This window comes from Glandiceps talaboti, chromosome 6 (genome assembly GCF_964340395.1).
Source record: "Glandiceps talaboti chromosome 6, keGlaTala1.1, whole genome shotgun sequence".
In the NCBI taxonomy this organism is placed as follows: domain Eukaryota; kingdom Metazoa; phylum Hemichordata; class Enteropneusta; family Spengelidae; genus Glandiceps; species Glandiceps talaboti.
Genome location: NC_135554.1, coordinates 10,444,350 through 10,470,474, shown reverse-complemented (window position 1 = coordinate 10,470,474; position 26,125 = coordinate 10,444,350). Strand labels below are relative to the sequence as shown.

General features: G+C 35.9%; 2 protein-coding genes and 1 long non-coding RNA gene across 3 annotated transcripts in view; 2 read left to right on the top strand and 1 right to left on the bottom strand.

Moving 5' to 3' along the window:
* The window catches only part of LOC144436303 (uncharacterized), a 4,646-nt gene extending 795 nt beyond the window's left edge, over positions 1–3,851 (bottom strand). Inside the window, exons 1-2 of the long non-coding RNA XR_013480946.1 lie at positions 3,678–3,851; positions 445–521 (exon numbers count right to left, since the gene is read on the bottom strand). This is a non-coding gene — a long non-coding RNA (uncharacterized LOC144436303). The remainder of the gene's footprint in view (positions 1–444; positions 522–3,677) is intronic.
* Positions 1–26,125, top strand: part of LOC144436302 (receptor-type tyrosine-protein phosphatase mu-like) — a 142,264-nt gene that overhangs the window by 62,035 nt on the left and 54,104 nt on the right. The gene's annotated exons all lie outside the window — the stretch shown is intronic.
* The window catches only part of LOC144436430 (uncharacterized), a 34,779-nt gene continuing 15,507 nt past the window's right edge, over positions 6,854–26,125 (top strand). The window contains exons 1-5 of the mRNA XM_078125228.1: positions 6,854–6,952; positions 15,887–16,186; positions 20,173–20,436; positions 24,670–24,801; positions 25,716–25,862. Coding sequence (XP_077981354.1) covers positions 6,901–6,952; positions 15,887–16,186; positions 20,173–20,436; positions 24,670–24,801; positions 25,716–25,862 — 895 coding nt within the window. The 5' untranslated portion in view covers positions 6,854–6,900. The remainder of the gene's footprint in view (positions 6,953–15,886; positions 16,187–20,172; positions 20,437–24,669; positions 24,802–25,715; positions 25,863–26,125) is intronic.

Genomic DNA, 26,125 nt, shown 5'->3' with positions numbered 1-26,125 from the left:
TATACACATATACGTTTGACTCGACGGGAGAGGTAGTTTGATTCTAGTTGTAGAACTGACCGAGTCCCCACAAAAAGAGGTGCGTTTTGGTCACTACGGTAAATAAATGTGTAGGTTGACGGCGGAACAGAATCTCGCCTCCGGGACCCAGATAGTTGTTCAGCGACGCATTTACCATGGGATATCACGATTATTATGTGATCGAATTACTTACACGATTGGCTGGCAACTGGCATCATTTGGCGAGAACTGGAGGCTGTCTATAGAGTTATAAAGGATAAGGAGACTGTTCTGGGAGAAGAAACGGTGAAATTGAATAGTATTACATATATTAACAAGAATGCAATTGCAGGTGAATGTAGAAGGGAGTTGAGTGCCAGAGCTACAACGTGTAGCAGTGAACGTACGAAAAGTATGCAATTTAAGATAAAATGTATTGATTACACGATTGGCTGGCAACTGGCATCATTTGGCGAGAACTGGAGGCTGTCTATAGAGTTATAAAGGATAAGGAGACTGTTCTGGGAGAAGAAACGGTGAAATTGAATAGTATTACATATATTAACAAGAATGCAATTGCAGGTGAATGTAGAAGGGAGTTGAGTGCCAGAGCTACAACATGTAGCAGTGAACGTACGAAAAGTATGCAATTTAAGATAAAATGTATTGATTTAAATCCTCGTGAGTTACCTTGAGAGAAAAACTAAACAACCGTAATGGGCCGGCTGGTGACCCAATGATTAATGCATAGAAAGCTAACATCCAATCCATTAAATAGACATTGGTGTCCACACACCTACGACATGTAGGTTCACATAGCACAAACACAGTAAATGTATAATGTTCAACTTGAAATAATGGTGTAAGGGACCGGACAGAATTTACGTCAGGGGGGGGGAGAAATTGGGGTGGGGGGCCGCATGAAAAAAATGGGAGGCTTGAAGGGGGGGGGCATGAAAATTCTCATGGTTTGAAAGGGGGGGGGCGCGAAATATTTTGTCATTGAAAAAAAAATAATATGTTAGAAAATTTAGCATTGCATGAGATAGCACTTGATATCGCCTTTAATATTGAATGTCTACACTTTCATTTATGTATTGAAATGGAAGTGTGTACGTTTGTATGTACCTATTTAGTGAAGCATAAAAACACTACTCAAGATTAATTTGATACACCCTGAATTACTCTTATATACTCCAAGTTGTTCACACACACACACACACACACACACACTTACACACACACATATGTATACATACATACATACATACATACATACATACATACATACATACATATATATATATATATGTAATTTATGTGATTAAAAAGTGACCTTTTGGTGAAAAATGTAAATACAAAAACGTCTGGCCAGATTAATTTAGATAGGTGTTTTATTTCTTTCCTTGACACTATTCTTGAGTTTCACTCTCAGACTCACTAGAGTCTGAAGATGTGAGGCAAGACTTGTCTTTCTTTCTATCTAAAACCAGTGAAATTAAACCAGTTCCCTCCTCAGCATCATCAAATGCATCTATCTGTACTAAATATTGTAAAGCATTTAGATGTCTGCGTAGTGTTAAGTGTTTTTCATCAGTGACTTTGCACTAACTTTGGTAGTTGCCTTCTGGCCGTATTTTCCTACAACCTTATCCACAAGTTGCTCACTAAAAACAGTTAACAGCAGTCTTTTTGCTTGACTAATTGTTCTTTTCTCTTTCCTTCTTCTTACTTTTCTTTTATTTTCCTTCTTTCTCCTTGTCTTCCTGTGTCGTTCGCTAACAACAGCTTCATTCTGTGGGAATCTTCTTGCAATGATGTCACTTGTATGAGAAACATCATTTTGTTTGGCTTTCACTAAACCAAGCCAATGTTTCAGAGTATCAAGTTTACTTGTTATATATTTGTTTTCACTACCAGCAAATGGCCGCTCACTGTGATTGTCATCAAACAGTTCCCTTCTCCTGTTTTCTAAAAGATCATGCAGTTCTTCTAGACTTTTATGTGAATTCTGAACAAGATCTTCAGAATTCACATAAAAGTCTAGAAGAACTACATGATCTTTTAGAAAACAGGAGAAGGGAACTGTTTGATGACAATCACAGTGAGCGGAGTATTCCACAACATTCTGAATTTCTTTGCACTTTCATGAAGTCACAAATGTCTTACATTTACATGTGTATTGGTAATGCATTTGTGTAGGAAAGTGAAAGCTATATTTGTCAGACCTCAGTGTGCAAAAAATCCTTAGTTTGCTGGCACTTCATGACATCACAAATGTCTGACATTAGATAGTTATTGTGTTATGAGTATAAATAGATATTTGAATACACTATGTAGGTGATGTGATGTCCTTAGATACTCCCCACAAATGTCCCCACTACAGTTTTTCACAAATCACGCATGTGAATGTGTGTTTACTCTGTGTCTGTGTTTCTGTGTATGTATCAGTGAATGACAGTTAAAACCACCACATCAAATGCCTTGGTATTAAGTGATGACTACTTATGGTGTCTAGTTGGGAAATAAACAAGATTATACCACATGTGTATGATTACATGTATGGTCAAAATGTTTTATTTTGTTTTGTTTTCTAAAAAACTTCCTCTACAACTACTAAGTTGTTTGGGCTGAAATAGTAACATAATAGTAGTACCAAAAGAAATATTACAGTTGTGCTACAGTAACAAAAAAAATTGTACTCTTTTTAGTTATTGTAGGGGGCAGGATATTGTGCACTTTTTTTTCTTCTTTTTTTTTGGGGGGGGGGCATGAAATTTTTATACTTTTGAAAGGGGGGGGGGCTGTGAAATTTTGGTCACAGTGGATGGGGGCCAGGAAAAAAACGAAGTCAGAGATAATTCTCCCCAGCCCCCCCCCCCCCCCCCCTGCCGTAAATTCTGTCCGGTCCCTAAAAGGTACTGAAGCTGTGGGTAATTTCTGTCAGTACTGGGGAGACGATACACATGACTTATTAGTACTACCCCTTAAGTTGGTGTTAAATGCCGTTCAGAAATCGCACAAGAAAAAGTGAAAGATCTCCAATTAATGTGGTATTCTGCTCTGTATTGACAGTTATTAGGACGTTTGTCCGTTTATTTGTGATTCCCGGGAGCTATCTGGTTTAAGTTAACTTAATTGTTAAAGGGAGGAGGCCGAAATGGAATTTTCGGTAAAACACTTGTTTAAAATAAAATAGGTTTATGAGACAAGTTCCGCAGAAATATCTAATGGCGACATCTCCAACTGCAATGTATTGGGACTTCTTGCCGCTATCAGACCAGATAAACTACCAAATTTCTATTACGATCAAATTGTGATCACACACACACAAATAATGCGAACTGAGATACAGAACAGGGCGAGTGCAATATACTTGCAGGTCATGATCATTGCGCAGGTTGCTATTTTAAAAGATGGCGATAGACCCTCTTAATTTTGTACATTATTGTTTTCTTAATTAGAAGCACTGACCAATCGACTGTCAAGAATGTTAGGTTGGCATGACGACATAAGCAATAACTGGATCTACAGATCCGGAATACACAGGCTTTTTAGATCTGTGCTAGACCCGACTGCTTTCATAAACGCGATGACGTTATCGCTTCCCGCATGATTTTAGTTTTAGACTGGATAGGTAGAGTTCGGTTAATGAGTAATTGTCTAACGGTACTAACCTGTTGCAACTGCCTGGCAATTTGTGATGGATTCCTACTGACATGTGTTGTTTACCCTTCGCCCAGCGAGGGTAGCACAGATTTCTGTGTTAAACAATGACTTTCCCTATACGTGAGTGGGGATGATGGTAGTAATCGAAATGCCTCGTATGGGAACTAGACTATGTTTCGACACGCAAGTATCATTGCAAAATGAGCATTGAGATTTGACTTGTGTTTTACTTCCAGAAATACAAACTGACATGTTTCACATCCCTTTCCACATTTACTAAAGTGCTTGAAATAAAGTTTTGTAATGAGTATTAGTAGTGACCATATTTGGTCTGTCCAAAAGCTATATCTATGACATAACACCCAACATGACATTTCATGTAACAAACCACAAAGAATGTAGTATCTGCTAATTATAGCTCTACTGGCATATTCCGTGTAAGAAGATAACCAGGAAATCATGCTTCCCATACTTATTGTTTTTAGGTGTCGTGTATATAACATGACAGGGTGAAAATGAAAGTAAAATAGTTTTTATTACAAACCGATTTAATATCAGTTGCTGTGAATGAGAAAAGCATTAGTTCATACCAGGTTAATTATATATATATATATATATATATATATATATATATATATATATATATATATATATATATATATAATTGACTGGATGTAGATAAAACCACATAAAAGTGCTCAATACGAGTAGTAGAGCGAATTATATACAGGTTTTGAAAATTTGAACCAAATTATATGCTATAGACCCTACAGAACTGTTTCGTGAGGTGCGTAGTCCTCACTCATCAGGGGTAGAATGGAATATAGTATCTGCGTTTACTTAGTTAATTGTTCTGCAATAATGATTTATGTCATTATAAATAGACATAAATCATTATTGCAGAACAATTAACTATGCTAATACGCTATGTTACTAGGTAGATATTCCCTGTTAGGAACATTAGAATAATAGAATTTAACGGTAAGGAAACGCAGATACTATATTCCATTCTACCCCTGATGAGTGAGGACTACGCACCTCACGAAACAGTTCTGTAGGGTCTATAGCATATAATTTGGTTCAAATTTTCAAAACCTGTATATATATATATATATATATATATATATATATATATATATATATATATATATATATATATATATATGTATATATATATATATATGTATATATATTAATTTTTTCAGGGGTGGGGATGGTCTACTCATACCGTGGTGGCAAAGCTGCAGGGACATTGTTCCGACTATATACAATGATATCAGTGCCTTGTTCACATCTGGTTTACATTATGTACATTGTACCCCCTCATCCCTTACTCCTGCTTCATAAATAACAGCACCACAGTTACATGCAGTTTGACATAGAAACACCAACCACTCCCAAACATTACACAGAAAGGACCATTAAGAATAATAGAAAATCAAGACTGCTAGACAAACTATTAACTGAAATGATACATGATATTACGTTTTAAGAGCATACAGTGCACCAAAGTAACTGTCATAGATACCATGTACTCTGTTTCCTCCTTCTGTAATATGATGAGATTGATTTAACATATGAACTGGTCTGTGGGTATTCTAAACAATCACAAGGAAGTCATGCTGCATAGAGGTTAAAATAGTTATGACTAACAGGTCAATAGATCAAACATTCTATTATTACATGTAGTTCATAACCCATTTATATTGTGTAACAAGTATCGGCGTGTCCGATAGTATTCTCACTAAGATTGTCACTATGGGTGTGGGAAGAGAAAATTAATCTGTGACATATCCAAATAACCGGGTTAACTTCACTAGACAATGTGATTTGTACTATTGAAATAAACGAGAGCAGTTAATATTACATATTTCTGGCATTGCTTTATTTTCAAGATCGGGATTGTTTAACCAATCGACTGCATTACAACCACTGACATGAATACATGATTTTACAATGAGTATTTTTTTGTGAAATACCGTAATTAACGTCCACGACAAAACGAACAGAGCAATCTACACACTCATGTGTGGGTACATGCATGCATGGACGCACACACGCGCGCGCACACACATACACATACATACATACATACATACATACATACATACATACACACACACACACACGCATGCATACATACATACATACATACATACGTACGTGCGTACGTACGTACGCACGCACGCACATGCATGCATACATACGTACATACATACATGCATACATGCATACATGCATACATGCATACATACATACATACATACATACATACCTACATACATACATGTATGCATACATACATACATACATACATACATACATACACACACACACATACATACATACATACATACATACATACGTACGTACGTACGTACGTACGTACGTACGTACATACATACATACATACATACATACATACATACATACATACATACATACATACATACACTTACTGTCTTCACATCATTAAAAACCTTGACATGAAATATTTATGATACTCAGACAATGAAGATGGAAGTGTCAGCTGTGAAATTAAATCCCCTTGACATCATTTATGACCTGTTTTACTTCCGAATGTAAATCTTATCATTGGCAACACACAACAATTATGACTTTCCTGACTTCTCGGCGACTATTTCTGTTTAAATATTGCCTACTGACAGAAAGGATATTTGTTCATGCGCGTGAAACATCGCATGTATATAATATACCAAACGTAAACTGAATACATTCAATAAGGATTGTTGTTCCTATACCCTTCGTTGTCATTGATGACGTATAACATACGTATACGTGTGAAACAAGAGCAAGTTCACTTTGTCTCCCGCGCATTACATTGCATTATAGGGGAGAGTAATAATCAAACACCATCGACTTCAAGGGGGAATTTTACCATTTGTAGCGGCGGTCAGTTTCATTCGCTGTCTCATCTAAATCCTGCGCTTGTAAAAATGATATCAAAATTTGATTCGGTCACCCATAGCTTTTGGAGCTTCAAAAAGTCTCCTTGGAATAAAAACAACGTGCATCAGAATGGTCATTTAGTCTTTTAGGTAAGTTTAAATTATTATAACTCTGATGACTTTGTCTATTGGTGTAAGCGTGATGGCACGATATACATCGACGTGGGAAGGTTCATGCCTGGTCATCGTCACGTGATAAAATGCAAATTTGATAGAAGAGCGCTATAATCCCCATGCTTAGAGCAGTCGGGAACGTCCGAATATGGATATCTTTCGTGTAACAGTTTTTCTTATGTCATCGATCGCTTGCCTAGGTAAGTAACATAAATAATCATATTGTAGTGAATATTGGCTAAGGATGGTAACTGAAATCGTTACAAATTTAACGAATATTTAAAGTCTGTGTTTTTTACAAGGGAATCTTATCTTCTTCCATCGGACATTACTTCCGCGTTCACTCTCGCCTTAATGTATTTCTTCGAACCGAGGAAGTGTTGGCGTGTATTTAACTGGTAGCCATACATCCCAATGTATTTAAAGAAACGCTTTGACAGATGCTCATTTACTTTTTAACTTCGTTAACATGTTCATTGTCACTACACGCAATATATTTTTGTAGCGTTCAAAAATATTCAACACTGTTTTGCAACCCCTCGATCACCCCCTGTACAAGAATGAAACAAAGTAGCCAACTGTGTGATCATATATTCCTAAAAGGGAAAACAACCCACAATGGATGTTTTATTTTAAACCTGAGCTTCATAAATAACACCTCTCTCACAGACGATATGCTAGCACTATGTGTGCCTATTAAAATGTCTTCCTCATGAAATTGGTACAGTTTTACTTCGAAGACATGGAAAGGAAACGAAACAGAAAGGCTCAGATTTCAGTGATCTGACCTTGCATGCCTAGAGTTGAAACATTCACTCCTTCCTTCTAATTCTACTCCATTCTACGAATGTAATTAAAAGAGAAATCAATAATCCTATAAAAACTATTTTTGAAACCAACGAATGTTAATCCTGTTACATAAACATGGGCGTGTGCAACAGTTAAAATCTCTCTTGATGCACACAGCACATCATATTGTGATAACATGAAAGTTGCGAGCTTGTGGTGACATCATAGCGTATGTTATAACCCTATATCAATAAATTCTACAAAATGGAATTAATCTGTTTTAATGACTGCTACTTGTACGTGTATATGTGCAAATCATTCTGCAACTATACCATTGAGGGCCGCCTACACGAAAGAATGAGGTAGCATTAGTTATCTCCTCTGAGAAGGGGTGGTATTATTTTCATGAAATTTGTTTAATCTAGGACAGTTTTCAATTTATTTAAGTATCCACCTCATTTATTAAAATATTAGTCTGTCTGGCTGTCTGTCTATCCGTCTGTCTGTTTGTCTGGGTGTCTGTCTGTCTGTCTGTATGTATGTATGTATGTATGTATGCATGTATGTATGTATGTATGTATGTATGTATGTATGTATGTATGTATGTATGTATGTCTGTCTGTCTGTGTATTTGTCTGTCTGTCTGTCTGTCTGTCTGTCTGTCTGTCTGTATTTGTATGTATGTATGTATGTATGTATGTATGTATGTATGTATGTATGTATGTATGTGTGTATATATATGTAGGTATGTAGGTAGGTAGGTAGGTAGGTAGGTAGGTAGGTATGTATGTATGTATGTATGTATGTATGTATGTATGTATGTATGTATGTATGTGTGTTACCACCAAGTAATTTATTTCCGGACACAGTCCACGGCACATCTAGTTAGAATTAGGTGCTATCTTCATATTGAAGGACTCAATGTAATTACACGTTTTAAAGACTGGTTTGTCATATTCGCCAGCATACGAGTACGTGATCAGAAAGTAGATATGTATGGCTATAATAACATATATGTCTTGTTTCGTATACTATATCCTCCTTGAGTTAGTCATATTGAGTAACACTTTGGTCGATGATACCATGTAATTACTTTCCTCTCGTAAAAGGATATTTGTGTACGAATGTTATTCGATTCTTCGAATTCTTCCTATATAGATCTCACGCATCAACTATCAAATTTTGATGTTATATGTGGATGACACATGACACATAGGGATATATATTTCATACAAAAACGGTAGTTTGGCGGATACAGATTTAGCTTCCACCGATAAAACACACATATTCAGCACGACATATATACGTTTTTTGTTCTCGTTAGTTCAATTCATGGCATATTTCGTTGCGTAATATAGCAATTAAAGAAAGTCGAACCAGTTTAGTTTAGTAATCAATGGAAGTAATCATCGCCAAAGCGTGCCCAACAATAAGCCCAAGCTGAAAATGCTAGTAAAAAAACTATGTTTTATGTTCAAGTTTCATGTGGATTAGGTATTTCATTTTATCTGGACGTCAAGTAAGAATAGATGTAGGACACGCTATTGGTGTACACCATACTGAAAAATAAGTGATCAAAGTATTTATTTCCTGATGGAATCAATGAAGGAAATTTACCACTGGTGGGGTGTATATGTTTCTATTCCATTATAACAAATTTAACTCGGAGGACCAAAACTATTTTTTTTTTAATTGTACTATAATATTAACAGTTTTTCCTTTTTGAGAAACCACGTTACTATCTTAAAATTACGTAATCCATATACGTTATGTAGTATTGAACCTATTCATCAGTATTTAGTATTTCGTTAAGAATTAGCAAAGGGTAATTAGTTGTTTGTTTACAGACAACACGGACATGCTTGAACTTTATACTTCTACGTTTACAACAAAAAGTTTAATTTTGCTATTCTGGATAAACATAATACAGTGACTACTAACATGAATAAATATAATCTCTCCATTCATCACACATTTTCAAATTCAATGCTATTTCTATTACAATATTATGTAATTGTCTCAATCTTGCAGAATGAGAACTTTTACAGTGGGGAGTACTTTATTTCATCTTCGCACTTGTCAACCTCCGATCCCGTGTAACATCTTTGACTTTCACATTGCATCAGCGTACGTGATACTATATGTGTAATTGGTGGGAGATTTACTTACATATCAGCTGGAATACGATCTGAGGTAATCGCTTTCGGGGTTTTATCTACAGACGTATAGGGAACATTAAATTTTAATCTAACCATAACAGAGGTTCCAATCGAACGTAATGTCATTTTCAGTTGTCTTTCCAATGATTAATTCCTCTTGATTTTTCAGTAAACAGGTTGTAATATTTCAAGGATGAGCGCAGGAACATCTAAAAAAAAATAGCTTGTTGCAACACAACTGTACAGTTTTGAAAAAGTTTACCCACATGCTGATCCATGCTTGGTAAATGTGTTCATTTGTTGACTATGCAGTTGCCTATCCAACCCTGTTGTTATCTTTGCAATATTGGCAATCATTTAGCTGTTGCTATAGGCGTGGTCATGTTGCTAGACAAATTTGCGTACATATTCGATTGTTTGTTCACTTGTTCATGAATCCCTGATGTTATCTTTGCAATATACGTTATCATTTGGCTGTTGCTATGGGCGTGGCCATGGTTGCTAGGCACATTTAATTTCATTTTTTGAATGCACTATTCTATTAATCATTGTTGTTATCCTTGCAAAATATGTTATCTTTTGGCTGTTGCCAAGGGCGTGGCCTTGTTGCTAGGCATATTTGCATATATTTTTTAAATGTTCGTTCACTTGTCTGAGAATACCTGTTGTTACCTTTGTGAAATACACCACCGTTTGGCTGTTGCTACGGGTGTGGTCATGGTTGCTAGGGACATTTGATACAAATGTTTTAATGTTTACTCACTTGCATACTAGATGATGTTGTTTGACCAGAACATACTGCCATTTGGTTGTTGCTAAGGGTATGGTCATGATTGCTAAGGCCAATTGTGTCAAAATGTTTTGACCAAAATGTAATCTGCAGAATAATACTTCTAGAAACATCTCAGCAAGTTTCAATCTCATTGACCAAATACTTTGTGAGATAAGTTTTTGACCAAAATCCACATTTTTACACCTAATTTGTATATCACTCGTGAGATCATTATATGCTTAATATTTTTCATATATACTTCCCTTTATTCATCCCCATTAAATTTAACCCCAATCTGCTCAGTAGTTTTGGAATTAACAATGTTTGACCAAAAAACTGACATTTCTATACCTAATTTACATATCACTGATGCATGGTATCATCATTTCGAGAACAATTCTTAATCTAGACAACCCTAAGAACGTTCCCACCAAATTTTAGACTGATCTGCCTAGTACTTTGAGTTTAAGTTTTTGACCCAAATCACACACCGGTGGTACGATCATTTTGATTTGAAGAATTTCCCAACTAGACATCCAAGGTAATACACCCACCAAATATCATGGCAATTGGTAGAGTTGTTTACAAACACACACACACACACACACACACACACACACACACACACACACACATCCAGACAGACAGACAGACAGACAGTCACTTTGCAATGCCTATAGCACTACTGAACCGTATAAGTTCAGTTGTGCTAATAACTGCTGTTAACATGGCTTCTTCTATGTCAACCTTTCTTTTACTTGTTGATTCTGAACTTTTTCTCCACATGTTGTTGCTGTTTTCTTTTACATTACAGTTTCCTGCTGACCGTTTTCTGACATATTTTGCTGGTTTTTGTTGCTTTTTCTTTGCCATGAATCGTTTCTCGAGATCTCACGTGTGAGCTATATGTCGTTTTTTTCTGCAGCTGGTTTGTATCAGTATGTAACGCTATGTTTGGATATGTATGCATATAAATGTAGATATTCTCTATGTTGGCGCTAGTGGCTTTTTATTATTTGTTAATGTCAAGATCTTGCCTGTTTCGCCAATTCCCTTAGGTTTATTCGGAAAAACCATCAATTAAACATTTGTAGTATAAGGGTGAAGTAGAGATATGCCGTCTATGAAATCAAAATTGTCTTATAGAATTGTTAAGGGTAGGGATTGCTCGGTATTTTGATACGTATGAAAAATTACGCCAGTCTGTGTATATTCAATTAAAAGTGAGTCAATTACACGTACTGTAAAATAGACTACAATAATTTGAATTCTTTTGAATGTGCAGCTTGCACCTCTATAATATTTTTTTTTTGTCTTTGGCGGCATTTGTTAGGTGGAGTTGATATTTCCAAATTTGCCGCCAGATAGTTATCTTCTTATTGTGTTGAGAGGGCAATGTTGTTTTATTTAATCTAATTGCACCCTTACCACGCCCTCAAGAGTCTGAGATGCCGAGATTTCGACTTTCATTCTCGTATCATTTCTCTCGAGACTTAGCAGATCACAACATTGTAGAGTAAACAACCCGCCATTTTTATATCCAGTAAGGAAAGGTTATGGTATGCTTTTGTCTGTCTGTCTGTCTGTCTGTCTGTCTGTCTGTCTGTCTGTCTGTCTGTCTGTCTGTCTGTCTGTCTGTCTGTCTGTCTGTCTGTGAACACGGTATCCCAAAATCTACTGCTTCAATTTTAATGAAACTTGTTACACCTCTTATGGCAATAGTAAGAACTGATTAGGTTTAGATGAATATTCAATACATATTATTGAGTATTTGCATAGTTAATGATTATTGATAATTAGGCTATATCTTAAGAATACATTTTTGGAGTCAATACAATTTATACTCACATTGTATGTTGAAGATCGAAAGCAATGCTTGTATCATAATTGTTTTTAGCATTAATGATTAATTTGTATAATTAATGCTTTTGGTGATTAAGTTATATCTTAAGAATGTAAGCTTAGATATCATGTAATTTAGTAAACCTGTCGACGGACACATAGCGGACGTGCATAATAAAATATGATGATGCAGATTTTAGCTTTGATACGTCATTTGCAGAAGTAATTATATTTGGACTCCCAGACAGTGTAGTTGTTATGGCAATGGTGCTCAGTCCTTCAATAGCCGTGTGCACAAACATCTTTCAGCACACTGAAGTAACAGAGGTTACTCTGACATACTCCCAAGCTGCTGTGAAACACTGCCTTGGCTCATGAGGTTTACTGTCTATATCTGTGCATGACCTGGCCATTTCGTATAAACTGTTGTTCACTTAATTATTTTATTAACTCCACCGTTGCTGCATGGAGCTTTAGAGTTAGAGGTTGTTTCTCTGTCGGCATCCGTCGTCTGTCGTCTGTTCATCAATTCTTTTTTTTAAATTTCATCTTCTTCTCCAAAATCGACAGTCAGAACACTTTGGTATTTGGTCGGCAAGTTGCTTGGGAAGGCAATTCAGATTTTTTGATCCCTTTTTGATGAATTTGTTGTCAAAAATGATATTTTCATCTTCCTCTCAAATATTACTTGTCAGATTGCTTTGATATCTGCAATAAAGATGCCCAGAGTGTAGCTTACTTAGATTGTTAATTTCAAGTCAGCACGTTCTTTTCTATTTTTTATTAATGTTTTTGTATTTATTGAAAAAAAATTAAATATGTAATGAGCATTGTGACTGATGCCATATTGGAAATCATTAGTCCACTAAATTGAAGTTAAGAGCCAATTTTCAAAAGACACTATTGACAGCAGACAACAAGGAAATGTAATTCTACTCATCGTGCGCCCTCAACGACAAGTGAAACTCCTACAGAATAGTACATTCCACTGTAGGTATTATATTCCAATCCGAACTTACAAAGTTGCTAGCATATGCTGATGATTTTTGACATCATCAATCATAAATAAAAACGATAATAATCATTCTAAAATTACCTCTTTTCGAAAGGGGGAAAGGGGACGTACTTTGTGGTTCATTTATGGAGTTTTGATTTTGTTCGATCAAAATTGGTGGCGATATCACCACGTCAAAATTGCCTATCAGCAGTTGTTGCAGCAGCCATCACTCTATGCACAGGGGGCAGTGAGCATGTAATTGATCAATTGATCGATCGATCGATCTGTTGATTTATTGATTTATTGATTTATCATTTGGTTGAATAATTGATCGATTGAATGATCAATTTTTGTGGTGCAATATAAACATTTGATCATGCATAAACTAGTAAGGAAACTCAAATGATGAGAGAATTACATACAGCCTCAGACTTCAAGAGAGGGTAATTGTTTCACGGAGTATCTTGACGTTGCCGGCCGATGACAACGTTCGAATACGCTAGTTCAAATCGTTCATACTATGTGTGGATATTGCTACCGTACACGGGTCATCATATCAGCGACATAACATAGCCATGCATTGCAATATTGTAACAGTAGGTCTGTTAACACGAATATTGTAACATTGTAATGAGTATCAAATCATTGTACTGTAAATTGTTACACGATTTGAAAGTTCAACGTACGGTACGGACCACAGCACTCCATTAAAAAAATATGTGTAGTAAATAAGAGCACCATAGTTTCATCATATGAAACCACAAACCACTTTATTACTTCGCTAAAAACAAAACGGCATAGTGGAGGAGCTGAAAACAGAACCACTTCTATATGCTACGAACACGAAAAAAAAGAACAACAAAAACACCCAAAAGACAGCGGCGCTATTCTGGCCGATAGGTCGCTTGTATATATATATATATATATATATATATATATATATATATATATATATATATATATATATATATATATATACATATATATATATAACTCGGTGAGTATCAATCTGCTATAAGACAGTGCTCTATACCGCAGTGGCAGAGCGTAATAGTTTTGGTAGTACTGGAACTCTTTCTTGGGTGTAACTCGGAGTTTCACGCATATTGCGATCATCAGACACTCAGAGTGTCTGATGATCGCAATATGCGTGAAACTCCGAGTTACACCCAAGAAAGAGTTCCAGTACTACCAAAACTATATATATATATATATATATATATATATATATATATATATATATATATATATATATATATATATATATACATATATATACATATATATACATATATATATATATATGTTACACGATTTGAAAGTTCAACTTATGGTCCGGACCACAGCACTCCATTCAAAAAAATTATATATAGTAAATAAGAGGACCATAGTTTCATCATATGAAACCACAAACCACTTTATTGTTATATATATCACATCTTTATCAAGCTACAGTACATGGATAACTAATAGAATAAAACCAACAGCGCTCATACGAACGACGGAAAGTGTTAAGTGAAAAGTGACGTAATAACAGGTGTGAAACGGCAAGATACGATGTGCAAAGTCAGTTATGTATGCCAGGTGGTTCGTATTCATTAAGTCCATGGGGATGTAGGGTCCAGCTCTATTAATCCATAGACTATCCATGTTGTTTAGTTATGTCTACATCCGAACCGCGTACAAGACAACGTATTGTAGCTTTGAGGGCGTTGTCTTTGAGTGAAAAAAAAAAAAAAAAAAAAAAAAAAAAAAATATATATATATATATATATATATATATATATATATATATATATATATATATATATATATATATATATTTTCACAAGTGTTTCATAATGTTTGTTAATGTAGTATAGAATTTAAGGAGTCCTTTGCATAATTATTAAATTCTGGCAATAATAATGTGCATATTTTATATTGCTTGATGATGTAGCTTTTATTGACAATCAATCATGTGTGTAATTAATGATTATCGGTAATTAGTTGATATCTTAAGAATTCAAGCTTCAAATATTATTTTAATATGATATGGAGATAACAAAGCGCACGTGTCTGGTATCGTTTGATGTTGTAGTTTTCATTTTAATGGACCATTTGCATTATTCATATTGCTTGGTAATTAGCTTAATTAATGAATTCTTAACAATATATATATACTTCACAATTTTATAGTATTTTGTGTCTACATTAATGATAACAAAGGCTATACGAACAACACTCCTTATGCAAGACATTCGGTTTACATCTGATACTTTATTAATGGATTATAACTGAAAACAAAAACGTAGCAGACAACATGAAATATAATATCATAGTGAAATACAATATCATAATAAGTTAGTGCTAACACTTTTCTCAGTAGTAGTAAAACTCATATACTTTAACAATACTCACAAAGTGTCCGCGGGGAAGTAGTTACAATATCAAAACAATAATGTACTAAATGTTGTGATTACTTTTGATATTTGATGTATGCATATGCATCTACTTAATTCGAATGATATGAATGCTAATGTTTAATATTAATCTTTTTTTTTTTTTTTTTTTTTTTTTTTTTACATTTTTGTAGATGCAAGACTAGACATCACTCTTTTTAATCTTCATGCAGAACCCCCAGCTTCTGGTGAAATGTTCATCGGAGGATATTCAGGAAAGGATTCACCTGTTGGTAACAGTTTTACTTTTGGTAGAGTACTAGATACAGGGACAGGGACTAATTTACCTGGTGAAAATACCGCAACAGATTTCAAAACTTATGCTAGAAAACTTGTATTGGGTTCTGGTGATGAACGACCTGGTGTGTATTATTGTGAAGCCAACGGAAATGGAGAAACAGAAAGATTATATACTGTGATAATAAGATCAGATGGTAAGGATAGAGTTGTTATCCTAATGTGAAGAATTGCCACACCATTATGTAATAATTTGATAATTTTACGTATATGTACATGTATGTTAAATTTCTGTCAATTTGAATGCGCTAATTATATTACCTATCGTAAGGGGAAGTAGTGTGGTGGTGACGGTGCTACTAGAGAGTGTGTGTAGGTGTCTGTCTGTCTACATGTATGCCACTTAATTCACGCCAAAAGCCGAACTCGTCAATTGATAAGTCAATGTGTCAATTGATAAGTCACTGGCATCAATTGACAAGTCAATGTTTCAATTAATAAGCCACTGCCGTCAATTGATAAGTCAATGCCTTCAATTGATAAATCGATGGCATCAATAATAACTTAAAGTCAATTTATGTGAATGTTATTTCATTTTTGGAAATTGATAATTAAATCTGAATATTGGGCAATTCATAGGTTGCAGTTGAATAAAAGCACAAGTTGAAGTCTGCACAAAGCACCCCAGCACGCTTGGAAGTGAATACATGTCAACCGATGACTACTTTGTTAACATGTTTGGAAAGCTTAATACCAATTAATGCATACTAAGCTAGATATGCTCATGACATGTTCTATGACCTAAGTCATGACCCAGAAGAAAAATTGTACTCAAGTCTTACATGCAGTTAAGGATGACGTAAATTTTATACGTTAACATGTCTTTGCCAGTTTAGGCGGTTAATCAGTTTGTGGAATGACCCTAGACATTAAAACAGAGAAAGTGGCTAAACACAACAAAAATTAAACTTCTGTGAATTTCAACAGGTCAGTGATGTATTCCACGAGCACTCCATATACTATGGTGCTCCATGTCCATATTTTTTCACTAAATTTTGCAACATTGTACAATCAATTGATATTGTAGCTGTCAAACAAATATTGCTTACTAAGAGAGCCTCGCTGGCCCACAGATAAAGTGTGCTCAGGTAGCTTTAGTTCTTTCAATTTGATCATCATTGTCATCCCCAGTTTACTTGCTAGAATCTGCAGAAATCTTGCATGATGAAATGTGATGTAGGGTTTGACACGTCGTGATGTCGTTGGGTTGCCACTCCACTATCCTATTAGGTACCAATAACTTCAACTATGGACACCAGTCTGTAGATTGATTCATCATCCAGATGCATTGAAATGTCACTTCAACACTATAATTCACACATTTATACTCATTGGTTGATAGGACTGACTTATCAATTGACAGTACAGACTTATCAATTGATGCCATTGACTTATGTTGATGCCATTGACATCAATTGACGAGAATGACTTGTTAGTTGATGCCATTGACTTGTCAATTGATGCCATTGACTTGTTAATTCACTGTGGGACGAACTGGTACCTATTTGTTTCATATTCCGCGAAGCGCCGACTGTGCCTGAAAGGTCAACAACGGGGTCAAATTTGACAAGTATCTAATGAATGTTCATAAGGCAGTATATTACCGTCTGGTTTACGATGATTTTGTTTGTACTTGCCGCATGAGATATACATGTATGTCGACAGGCCTTATATTATTGTGCCAGTGTATTAATGTTTATGAATCATGATGCCTAAACTAGATAATTTTCTTGCAGTAGTCCTTTATTTATATCTGCGCTGCATTTTGGATTTTTGGCGCCGTCATTTTTAGAGACGACCAGCCAACATGTCGTAACATTGTATCAATTTCCAGTGAAAAAAATATCGATCCATACGTCCACTGTTGAGTTACAGTGGAAATTTCGTGTGTATATTATTTACACTCCTTGATATTTTGTTGTGTTAGGACCTTATATCTTACATATATCAGCCAACATTTGGTAGTTTTGATTTTAGGATGAAGTGCCCTTGTCATTCGTACTTTTTATAACATTTACTGACCTATTTTTGTAATTTCAAGCCTACTTTAAAGATGCGTGTTGGCTTAACTATCATTAGTTTTATCAGCGGCTAAGAATACTTGACGATAAAATCATACTCAAATACAGATTACAATAATATAGAGTATTAATTCAAAATTCTAAAACGATACTAATTTTGCCTCTTATACTCCGAAAACGGATGCAAAATTTAAAAATCATATGTCGAAATTTGATAAAATTGAACCGACGAGAAGTTCGCACCCTGTCAAATTCAGTAAACGCCATTATGGTCTATGGGAAATTACGCAAAATTATGGCATCGCCGTGGATACTCGTCACCTCATAAAACCCCTCGGTTTAAGTTTTTTTATTTTTCTGTTACTTCAACCAATATTTGAGATGACATGTCTCGGTATGTCACCCTAAAACTCTATCTTTTTACTTTTTCGAATTTCAATCCCATTCAGAAAAAATATTAAGTTTTCTGTCTTTCACTAGGCAGCCGCGTATTTTAGTGCACCAGGCATATGAATGTCTACGACTCTATGAAATATCGAAATTATGTAACTATGGCTTTCATAATACTATGTTATAGTACTGAACATCATGTACATGATACACTAAGTTTGAAATTTGTATTCCAGTTTGCAGTGTAGTAAATATGACCATACTCTTCGACTATGCTGTTAAATTAATTTACTGAGCCGTGAGCGCGTCTGAGACATGATTGTACAGTGAAGGTGCGCGAGGTGTATACGCGTAAAAGAAACAAAATATGGAGTGTGCGATCTGCAGTGATTGACGAGTTCGACCTTTGGCGTGAATTACGCGCCATACTATTGGAATCTGTAGGTTAACAGGAATCAACTATGCAGCATAAAATAGAAATGCATCAAGCTATCAAAGTTTATGTTAGTCTCAAATGATGTGTGAACATAAAATGGTGTCATTTTATGTGCATGGCAGCTCAAAGACTGCAAATTGTGATGACGTAGCTTTGGTGTTGGATGCTAGCGCGTGTGCCCTAGTAACAGTAGCAAACGACGACTGTCGGCTATATATAGGCAAATATAAGTCACGATGGAAAGCAATTTCGTACTTCGTGACTTGATATAAATAGAGTGAAGTTCAGAGGTGATTTGTTGCAATCACTAGTATATCATGGTGTGCAATGTTAATATTAAACATTAAAAAAACAGGCTGAGTTAATACGTAATTTGTTCTGTATATTTAAAAGGTACGGACCGAGACAGTATTCTACCCATCACTTGTCATTGACTAAACTCAAACATGGTATTATGATATAACATATAAAAGATCATGTGACATAATTTATAATACTTGTGAAAAATATCGAGGAAATTCCTATTATGCACTACTGCTCTAGTAACAGCATTGACAATCACATTATACTACGATAGTTGAATTGAGGTTCTGTTTGAGTGAAAGCTGATAAATTCTAATTGCACCCCTTTAGTATTAAATGCACACTTTATAATATGCACAAAATGTAGTATCCATTCGTGATTGTATGTCACCTCAGCTACTATTTGGTAGGCAAAGTTGCTACTCAGTACTGCTTATAACAACTATCACGTATATTAATTAATGTATTTCATCTTAATACGTCAATATGCATTATCACATTCTTTAAGGGGAGGTTTTATATGTCTGCCTGCCTGTCTGCCTTCCTGCTTGTAACACAGCCGTATAGTTTGTGTTTTACTTTTTAAATGTTTATCCATAACAAAGCTTTACTGTTGGTAAAGGCTGCATCTTCATTGCTGGATCAATTATGTCAACTTTATGAAAGGTTATTCAATTGCCTAACAATCCATGTTGTTATTTAGGCAATATAACTCACTCTAAAACTAGTTGGTGTAGTTTATAATCTTAATGGTGTCATTGGCTAATGATTTTCAATGATTATGCGATATATTAAATATGCAAGCTTCAAATTTCATATAATTTGACATAATCAATTTTACAATGGAAGGGTACATCATGTATGTTAACTACAGCTCAGAATGTTGTATTCCAACAATGTGTACGAACAAACTATGGTTTTGCCCATACTAGAGGCATTTAGTTTACATCTATTTTTATTTTTTTTAATTCAGCTGAGATAAAACCAGAAAGTCAAACCAAGCGAGTCAGCTGGGGAGAATATGTAACACTATCAATGACAACAACAACAACAACAACTATACAAAATTCATCATTGAAATGGAAACATAATGGCATTTATAAATCAGATTGGGATGGCGAGACAAATATAACAATAAGATATGCTGAGACCAGTGATGGAGGAATCTATGAATGTTACAGTAGTGAAAGTCAACGAAGTCAAGGAAAGCATGGAATGATGAAACTTATTGTAAGCGGTATGTACAAATGCATTCAGGAACATGCATTATTTATATGTACAGCGGAAGGGGAGGAGAGAGGGTGACTGCGGAGAAAATGGACAGGAATGAAATGGGGAGGGGCAAATGTTTTTTGTGTGTGGAAATCCTGACGATCTAAAAGGGTTAGCACGAATATATTGCTCATGATTTGAACTAAGGTAATGTAGTGTACCATTTTCATCTCCAGAATGCAGGGAAGGAGGAGGGGTGAGATAATTGCACAGATTATAATCATTTGGTAGCCTGGCAGGGGGAGAGGCTACGGAAAAGTATTGGGGACAATTTGTGGGATGGGGACAATGACAATGAGATTGCGAGGGATGGTGGCTGCTGAAAAAAAAATGGCAAAATTGTTTTTTCCTGAGGATGGGGTCCTCCCACCCTGCCGTCACAAATTCTAACCGTTTCCTTATACAGCTTTATATCAGCATTATCATAACAATCATTATCACATACCTAAGCCTCAAACCACTAACGAACGGAATGGAAACGCCTATTACATGTATATTAGGTGTGAATGGGGCTCATAATCCCTCTTTCTACTGGCCTTCAAGCATGCCTTTTGTTTCAACCTCTCTCCGAAAACTGCCGAACGTTGTGTAAAATGATACTTCGGGTCGCGATCGGGTATTTACGGTTTTTTGCAATTGACTCGACCAGTTTCAATCGGAAAAGGTCAAAGGTTAGTAAGTGCAGTCTATGACCGGAAATGAAGACCGCCGCGAAGATAAAATCAAACTCACTGCAATTTCAGATTATTTATGCTCTCTTTAAGTTGATTGTTCCTAATAACCTTTAATTATGAATATATAATAAATGATATTGACAAGGATTTTGACATCAGAATTCAAATATCATGATGTTCTAGGTGTTTTCCCTCGTCCATTGATATACCGTTGTACATATGCTACATTTTGCTGAAAGTCATTTGAAAAATGGATACTACTGTATGCCAGGCATTAAAATAAACTACACTTCGACTATGCCACTCTTGCTTGTAGCCCGTTAGTTTTTTTTTTTACTTCGCCACTTGATCGGTCAAGCATCTTCGATCATATATATGTCGATATGGTCGTCCCTGTTCTCGGTTCTCGGAGTCATAAAAGTCAGTCATAAAAATATCTTATTTCATTCACAGTCATCAAGCTCTAACATTTGACTGTCGAAATCCGTTTGGTATTACAATACAACAACAAGTATTATTAGCATTATGCGTATACTATATTACATACACAGGAACATGTTTTTAGATGTCTGACAACTGTCAGCTGTGATTTTGAAAGCTTTCTCTTGTTTTTTGCCCATGTTTACGTTCTAATGTTTAACGGGAAGCAAACCCTACAAAATCCTGTAACGTTAAACCAAGCAGAAGAGATCACGCTAAAAACGTGGACTATATGTCAGTTCAGGGATGTCAGTGTACTGCCTGCGCCGCATTTGTTGCTACATTTGCCGTACGGAAATTGGGGTGCTACATTTGCCTATTTTGACAGAAATATGGGTACATCTTAACACTTCTTGGGTCATGAAGGATCCGTAAATTAATATTGAGGTTAGGAAATGTCTGATTTTTTGGCAGGCAAAGCATAATTTAGCATAATAATCCACCCACCCACAGTCCCTCTATCACCCAACTTGGCGATTCAGATCTGAATGGCTTCCGTCTATTTACGTTTACGTTTAAAGCAGGCATTGTAGCTTTGCTTCCAGTTAAACATCGGAATGAAAAAAGTACAAACACAGACAAGTCTTCAAAATTACATCAAACGCTACAATTATTGCAGTTACTAATGCCCAAATATCGCGTTACTTTATGTGATGGAACGTAACATCGCAACTTCATACATAAACAACGGCCCCTAACTGGAATTAAAAGATTATCTCTACAGCAAATAAGTGACACCCATCACATGAAGGGAAAAGCCGTGTTTCTAGTCTGTCTATTTAGTGGTCTGAGCCTAAGCCAAGATCAAGCGTTGACGTTTACGTGAGATGTCATTTTTTTATATTGGGATATTTCTTTATGATATTCAAATTAAACATCAGAAAAAGCCCTCCGGACTGGACAAGACATTGAAATTCTGAACATAAACATAAAAATGGTGGCCAATCTTGGACGTTTGATGTTATCGCGTATGACTTCCGAACTGAGACATATTTCAAAACGGACATCTTTAACCCTATGTTCGTACAAATTCATAAACATACTGGACAGATACGTGCATTTTTGCAATGGTATTTCTATATAGCGAATATAGGCCACCAAATATTTGTACGATACACATATTGTTCCACACTAATGTACTACCCATGTTAGGATCGCTACACGTAAAAGATTCGCTGGGAATGAATAGCAATGAAAATTCTTGGTACCCCATGTTTTATATCTGTCCCAGGCGAGAACATGCGTACTGACTGTGTTTGGTGTTTTGGACTTCAACATAACGTCAGGTAGTTTCGGCCCAGTAATGCATTGAAGGATATTTAATTTCCTTCTTCAATCTTCGACCTGAAAAAATATTTAAATACAACAAACACAACGTTGTATTGCGAGATCGGGCATCAAATTCGTACCGACACTACTACTTTTCGTTACTGAACATAACAATTATGGAAAACTAAACCGTAAAGCCAACATATTAAATCTTGGACATCCGTGATAAACTGGTCTTTGGATCTCAAAGATAGGGCTTGTTCTTTGCCTGAAACCAACTTGTTTGGAATACGTAGGCTTAACAAAATATGGGAACTGCCTGGGTTTTGGGCGTACTACTGGCCAACGATTTGCTGATGGCCACTCTGGGATAATTAAAATAGCTTCTGCTTAACACTTCTGCAAGTCTCTCGTGGCAGGAATGATCAAATGTGGGGGGGGGGGAGCAGTCACAGCCGATTATTTTCTGTAGAACAATCTTGGCAAAAGGCGTCGACGGCATCAGAGTTTGGATTCCAAATTTAAAATTTAGAATTGAATCTAGGCAACCGGCTCGGCTGTTGTATTATGAAGCAAATATATCCACAGTGGGTAGAACCCATTTGCTCTCGAGCAATTTGAAAAGGCTGGAGTTAACTGACAAACCTTGCAGATCTACCATTCTACTAAAGGAGTCCGCTTTTTCACTTTGTGATCTAGGAAGCCAAGTAGTTTCTAATTGAATGTAATTCTGACAACAAACACCGAAAATGTTGACTGATAATTAAAGCCTGAAGAGTTTTGGCTTGGTGCTACCTACTCTAACAATCAATCCTACAGGCATTTTGCTTATCTGAAAATCAGCGCACTTTCTGCTGTCGGACTGTAGTCAGCAAAGACGACAAAACATAAAGGAATGCTTTTACTTCCCGGAAGGTCGAACTTTGACTGGCTTTAAACCCGTCCCAATTTGGAGTCAATTGATAATGTTACTTTAATGCGGTGTACTGATGTAGTCTACATCTCCATTGTGCATGCGGAGAATGGGTTCCTATGGAAATATGTGTGCCATTTGGCAAGGGGAAAGATGTTCTGGGAGAATGAGGAGGTGGTTGGGGGAGGATTAAAACATTTCCACCGATCCACAGTCGCCTTCACCATAAATTCTTCTCATTTCATCATTGATAGTAGCATATGTTTCTATAGGATGGAATTTACAGTCACATTTGCCCACCCACTTCGAATCTATTTTCGTAATCATAATACGAAATACTGAGAGAACAATTTCAAGTTGTGCAACATAATAATGTTGGTTTCTTATATAGCGCTTTCCCACTCCGTGCTCAAAGCTTTACAATTATTACCCCTGGCTCGGATCAGAACAGCACAACGGCCCTTTAGTCTTCCTCAACTCCCCGGGGAGCATACAATCCATTGCAGCCATTTAAGCGCATAGGATTAAAGCCTTCACATTGCAACCTACATCCTACCAGGTCCCCAGTTATACAGCTGGGTTGACTGAGGCACAGTCGTGGTTCAAATCTTGCCCAAGGACTTTAGCCACTCAGAAACAAACAGCAGGCAGCGACGGGGCTCGAACCTGCAACCTGTAGATTCCAAGCCGGTCACGCTAACCATTCACCCATCATGACTTCCTAGATCACAACATGCATTTCATAATTTCTCATTTTGAGTTCTGCATTTGCAAGTTCATCTCATAATTATAGAGGAATATGGTTGATTGAATGCTGTGATTTCTGAAATTAATTTTCATGTGTAACAACTCGTTTGTCTAGAGTGTCCAAATGGTAAATATGGTGAAAACTGTCAGTCATCATGTCCAACCTGTTATAATGGAGGAGTATGTAATGCTACCATAGGTCAATGTATATGTCCACCTGGGTTTAAAGGAGATAATTGTCAAACTGGTAAGTATAATTGGGTAATGTTTAACAACAAATTATTAAGGAAATTGAGAAAGGAAGGGATGGAACTATCTACTAGTAAGAATGAAATGGATGGTCAATTAAATTTGTGTAATGGATTACAAAACAAGAATATGTAACGACTCTGTTTAAGCATTCATTCAAGTGTCTACTAAATACTATAAGGTCCTTGATGTAGTAACCCTTGACCTTAATTATCCAAATCAATCTATTTCTTCCAGACACTATGTAGTATGTAAGTGTGGCCAGTTTCCTTTATATTTGCTTACAGGTAACATAAAGCAAGGAAAGTAACCACATCTTTTCGATGTTCATATCACTTTTACTGAGTGATGATTGTTGTAGCTGTTACAACAATTGACGATCTACTTCATAACTACAACTAATAAAATTATCATTCACGGAGACTCCATTCGTGATGTCATGCCTGTATTTGGTGTACACAGTCTATCAAAAGCCTTGACCTTTGACCTTGGTTGCCAACCATTACGTTTTAAGAATATTTTGCATATTGTACACATGTTGTAGTAATTAAGTGTGGCCAATGAAAACAATATATTTGCAAAGTAAGAGACCAGGAGCAAAATGCATATCTTTAATCAATTAGTACCATTAATATATTACTATGATTTCGGGGCCAGAGTAAATTTAAAACAAGCAGTTTATATATTAGCCAGATAGACAAAAAGTATTTAACTGATGTGTCTGCTACAAAGACTTCTTGACACTTCAAAGAGCTTGAATTTTCACACATAAAAAGACATTGTTTTACCCATGGTATGTAAGATTGTGATATTTTATAAAACGTTTTACATAATGAAAGTGATACACATTAAAATATGCAGATCCTGTTTCATCTTGAAAATATAACCTCGTTAATGTTTGCCTATATTCAGCATGTGGTAGAAATAAATGGGGAGCAGAGTGTGACAGAGTGTGTTCAAAGGGCAAACCTGATTCTTGCAAAGGAAAGCTGTTCTGTGTTGCTGAACCATATGGCTGTTCCTGTAGTACATCATATACAGGGCTGGACTGTAACGCAGGTAAAAATAGCGCTTTAATATAATGTCACTAAATAAGGCCAGGCTTAACTTCTCAAGTGCCGAATCTAATTATACTAAAGCCGACACAAGTATATATTTAAATACGACGCAGAATAGACTTCGAACCTAATCTGTTGGATACAATACGACGTCAAACAGCAGATGGCGGAATTATGTACAACGGTATGACACACTATGGGTGTCAAATCATATTTTAGAGCGCACACGATCGTTGTCGATACACAAATCATGCAAAGGAAAAC